This window comes from Impatiens glandulifera, chromosome 4, assembly GCF_907164915.1.
Source record: "Impatiens glandulifera chromosome 4, dImpGla2.1, whole genome shotgun sequence".
Classification (NCBI taxonomy): Eukaryota; Viridiplantae; Streptophyta; class Magnoliopsida; order Ericales; family Balsaminaceae; genus Impatiens; species Impatiens glandulifera.
In genome coordinates this window covers 38888987-38894015 of record NC_061865.1, presented here as the reverse complement: position 1 = coordinate 38894015, position 5029 = coordinate 38888987, and the positions used below count along the sequence as shown (strand labels likewise).

At 40.2% G+C, this 5029-nt stretch overlaps 1 protein-coding gene across 1 annotated transcript; it reads left to right on the top strand.

Annotated features, from left to right (window-relative positions):
- The first annotated feature begins 1042 nt into the window (after positions 1-1042).
- Positions 1043-3510, top strand: LOC124935107 (nucleolin 1-like). Its single transcript, XM_047475565.1, has 5 exons — positions 1043-1148; positions 2028-2408; positions 2626-2735; positions 2962-3120; positions 3172-3510. The coding sequence occupies exons 1-5, from the start codon at positions 1043-1045 to the stop codon at positions 3508-3510; spliced, it is 1095 nt and encodes a 364-aa protein (XP_047331521.1).
- Positions 3511-5029: the final 1519 nt, after the last annotated feature.

Genomic DNA, 5029 nt, shown 5'->3' with positions numbered 1-5029 from the left:
GTTGTTGATACCTTGTCAAACGAGATATATTACCTATGAAACCAATAAAAAATTTTGTACTTCACGATTCGCTAAGTACTACGAGCTCCAGCTAGGAGAATGATTTGAATTCGATTTCGTTATTAAACAAATATACTAGCGAAAACGTATTCAAACCATCCTCTCTTAGCTGGAGCTCGTTTACCTCGCAATTCGCTAAGTACCTCACGATTCGCTAAGTACCTCGCGATTCGCTAAGTACCTCCCGATTCGTTAAGTACCTCGCGATTTGCTAAGTACCTCCCGACTCGCTACGGAAGTTGAAGAGACGCGCGTACGCACACGCGCTATACCTTATATATTCAAAAATTTCAGAACATTTCATTTCAATCGCCCGACTCTCTCTCTCTCTAACCCATTGTCTCTTCACTGAATCTTGTCAAGGCCGGTCATTTATGCTTTCTTCTCGTTCGTCATTAAGGTTGGTTCATTCTTCTCCCTACCGATCATTTTCTGCTTTTTTGTTTATGAGTTTCGGTTTTTGCATGTTAAGGGTAAATGCATGTTAAGTGTTTCTTGTCTGTTTCCTTGTTTTTATTAGTTTATGAAACGTATGGTCCATTTTTGTTGTCTTCTGTTCAGTATATTTTTTCGCCATTAGGGTTTCGCTAGGTACCTCCCGATTCGGTAAGTACCTCCCGATTCGCTAAGTACTTAGCGATTCGCTAAATACCTAGTGGTGGTCGATCATTTTCTGGTTTTTTGTTTATGAATTTTGGTCTTTGCATGTTAAGTTTTAGTGTTTGTTTCTGATTTTTTGTTTAGGTTTTTGCATGTTAAGTTTTAGTGTTTGTTTCTGATTAGTTATGTCTGGTTAATGTTGTCTTATGTTCAGTTAACGGTTTCCCTAGGTACCTCTCGATTCGTTAGGTACCTCTCGATTCGCTAGGTACCTCCCGTTTCGCTAAGTACATCGCGATTCTCTAAGTACCTAGCGATTCGCTAAGTACTTATGGTGTATGTGTTTTTTCTTACATTTTTGATGATATTGTTCCTTTTGTAGATGGCAGAAACAACAGTTACTGAGTTTCCTGGTCGGATTTCGTGGAAAAGTGTCATCACCCTGAAGAAGATTGTTAATAAGTTCGAGGAAATGGATCTTTTAGAGAGTGTTTACAATACCCAGTTCATATCATTATTCACAGCCCCAGTCTTGTAATTCTCAGGAACTATTGTACATCATATGTTGATGAGGAGGGTAAGCTCAAACTCCAAGGAGATAACTTTCATGGTGAATGGGCAAAACCTTGTATTTGGTATGAAGGAGTATGCGTTGGTTACCGGCCTAGGTTTCGGCATTTTTCCTGAGTTGGACCATGAAAAATTGCGTGGTTGTCCACCTCTCTCGGTGAAATATTTTAAAGGGAGCATGAGTGTGAAAATGTGCGAGTTAGAGAAAGCTTTTTTCAAATGCAAAGACAAGGAAGATGCATTCAAGATGGGGCTGATATGCCTGATTTGCTAGTACCTATTCACATTTGACCCAAAAAGAGTTATATTTCCAAAAATACTCCACATGGTGGAAGACAATGACACTTTCCTCCAATATCCATGGGGGAAGGTCACCTTTAGAGCCACCCTCAAAGGTTTAAACAAGAACATGAAACATCTCAGTAGCTCTTATTTTGAGAAGAAGGAGAAGGATGAAGATCCTTATGCTCCTTTTGCATATAACATATATGAGTTCGCATTGGCACTTCAAGTGTGGACGTATGAGGTCATCGAAAACTTTATCCCTAAATTCGCCAGAAGGAATCAGATTAATGACCCTCTACGGCCAAGGTTGTTACTCTATCATTCCAACAGGAAAAACACATCGATCGAGGTAAAGTCTGCCCTTGAGACCACGGATGTGACTGAGATGGAAGAGTCCTCCATGGAGAAGAGGTTATACAGTGGTGAGGAATTTGAACAAATCGACGAGACAAGTGATGATTTTTTTGAGGGATTTACTGATTGGAAGGTAATAAAAGATGATTTTGATGAAGATGAAGAAAGTGAACATGAAGAATTTACTCCCAATCCCCCCAAACCTGCCACCAAGAAGAGAAAGGCTGAAGCTACTCTTAAAGAAGCAGTCAACTTGAAGAAGAAGCTTGCTTATGAATCGATTCCGGCCCGCATTCTTACTCCCCCCTCCGCGACCTTAAGTCCTCGGGCTGAGACACCTCCTCCTCGGGCTCAGACACCTTCTCCTCGGGCTCCAACACCTTCTGTTGGATGTAAATGTAATGAGCTGAAGGAGGAGCTGAAAATAGAGTTGAAAGAGGAGCTGAAAGAGCTGAAAACAGAGCTCATCAAAGAGCTGAAAATCACAATTAAAGAAACTCAACAAACTCACCTTGAGTCGTTCAAGAAGATGGTTTTTAGTATGTCCCAACAGTTGTTAGATAAATCCAACAAAAAGATGTCCATATTATTAACCAGATTAGATGATATGGAGGAGAATATAAAGAAGAAGAAGAGCAAGAAGAAGGATTCTAAGAAGGATGTGAAGGTCAAAGAGGAGAAGACTACTGAGGTATGAAGATATTGAATTTTGCACTTTACATTTCATTTTTCTAAGTACAAATCTGATCTGACCAGTACCTATTTTGCAAGTTAAGGATTCTAAGAAGGATGGCGAAGAGGAGAAGAGCAAGGTTGAACAGAAGAAGGAGAAAAGCAAGGTTGAACTGAAGGAGGAGAGGATCGATGTAAGAGTTTCGCCAAGTACTCATCGTTTCGCTAAGTACTCAGCGTTTCGCCAAGTACTCAGCGTTTCGCGAAGTACTCAACGTTTCGCCAAGTACTCAGCGTTTCGCCAAGTACTCAGCGTTTCGCCAAGTACTCAGCCTTTCGCCAAGTACTCGTCGTTTCGCTAAGTTCATTTTTGACCCTGACCAGAATGTTGCTATTTTGTAGGAGATGATAACGATGTAGGGGACTGTAGGGGATGATGATGAGAAGGTGAATGATGTAAAGAAAGATGTGGCTGTGGGGGATGATGAGAAGTTGAATGATGTAAAGAAAGATGATGTGTCTGTGGGGGATGATGTTGCTAAGGTGGAGGATGATCAGAAGGTGGATGATGTTGCTAAGGTGGAGGATGATTAGAAGGTGGATGATGTTGCTAAGGTGGATGATGATCAGAAGGTGGATGATAATGTAGAGGTGGAGGACGATGAAAAGGTGGAGGACGATGAAAAGGTTGAGGACGATGAGAAGCTGGATGATGAGAAGGTGGAGGATGATGTAAAGGTGGAGGACGATGAGAAGCTGGATGTGGCTAAGGTGGATGATGTGGGGGATGATCTGAAAGTGAAGGTGAAGGATCTGAAAGTGAAGGTCAAGGATGAGGAGAGTGTGGGTGTGGATGTGCAACAAGGAATTCAGAGTAAGAAGGTTGAAGATGACAAGATGATTTCCAGTTATACAATACTCCTCTTAAAGCGAAATTTGGGAGGAGAGCGAGGAAGCCGAAAAAGATGATTCGTACACCAACCCTTCTTTGTCAAAAATGTCAAAGACAAATGATTCGATGAAAATCAACCTCTTCAAAAATTTGAAGATGAGCTGCTGGATAAAGTAAAAGATTGGTTGGATGATCCAAAAATAAATGATGCGAAAAAGGATGTATCGACTTGCGTAGTGGGGAAGGATATATTTGTTAGAGTTCTAACAAGGTTGACATGCTTGAAGACACTGTAAGTCGTGCAATTCATTATTAATGTACCTAGCGATTCGCGAAGTACTCAGCGTTTCGCTAAGTACTCAGCGATTCGCTAAGTACCTAGCGAATCGCGAAGTACGTTTCAATGTATTCAAACATATACTTAATGTATTCCCATTGTGCGGGAAATGGATGCATTCTGCTACCTTTTGCGAAAAAGGATTGCAGAATATCCCCAGACGTATAAAAAGTTTAAAGTCGCTATAGAGGACTGCCTTTTGAGCGATAGAATCAGGCAAGAGTACAAGAAATTCAGTAAAGATATTGCAAATTATCCAGTCGATATATTCAAAGACTACTATATGGGTGCAACTCATAGAAACATGCCTGAATGGTCAGAAATCGACGATATTTACTTGCCCGTCAATATAAACCAGAAGCATTGGATTCTGTGTGTTGCACGTCTTTATAAGTATCGAATTGACGTCTATGACTGCGATGCATATCTTTATAAGAACTTGGATCCTTTTTTGAAACCTTTGTGCGAGATGATTCCACACGTTTTTGCACACTCAATAACTGACGGTGAGAGGATTAATTATCATCACTTCAACTTCATAGACCCCATCAAACCCATGACATACAAAAGGTTCCCACACCCTAAAGTCAAAACCGCAGTAGCGAAGATAGGGGAGGTCCCAAGAGCATCCGAAAGTGGGGACTGCGGTGTATTCACGTTGATGTACATGGAATATCTGACTGCTAACCTAGGAGTGCAGAATGTGACATCAGATAACATGGGGTTTTTTAGATAGAAGATTGCGGTTAGGTTATTCCATCAAGTTATCGAACCTTAGTGCAGAACATGAAATATTGTAATGAAATTGTAAAATGTATATTCTTAACTTTGGTGAAATGTTATAATATTAGGAGTTAATATTGGTTCATATTTGTGCATTTCGTTTCGCTAATTACTTGAAGATAACCTTTGAAGTTGTAAAAACAAGTGTTAACTTTTGAAAAATGTAAAAACAAGTGTTAACTTTGGTGCATTTCGTTTCGCTAATTACTTGAAGATGACCTTTGAAGTTGTAAGAACAAGTGTTAACTTTTGAAAAATGTAAAAACAAGTGTTAACTTTGGTGCATTTCGTTTCTCTAGGTACTTAGCGATTCGCTAGGTGCTTCGCGAATCGCTAGGTACTTAGCGATTCGCTAGGTACTTCACGAATCGCTAGGTACTTCGCGAATCGCTAGGTACTTCGCGAATCGATAAGTGCTTTCCAAACAAACTGAATGAACATCAAATACAACAACTTATCCCAAACAACCTGAATGT

Bases quoted from the DNA above. Each gene is read 5' to 3' on its own strand.
- LOC124935107 (XM_047475565.1), top strand. From the start codon at position 1,043: ATGGCAGAAACAACAGTTACTGAGTTTCCTGGTCGGATTTCGTGGAAA. The intron at 2,409-2,625 runs GTATGTCCCAAC...TGATCTGACCAG, and splicing joins GTTCAAGAAGATGGTTTTTA to TACCTATTTTGCAAGTTAAG. The intron at 2,736-2,961 runs GTAAGAGTTTCG...ATAACGATGTAG, and splicing joins TGAAGGAGGAGAGGATCGAT to GGGACTGTAGGGGATGATGA.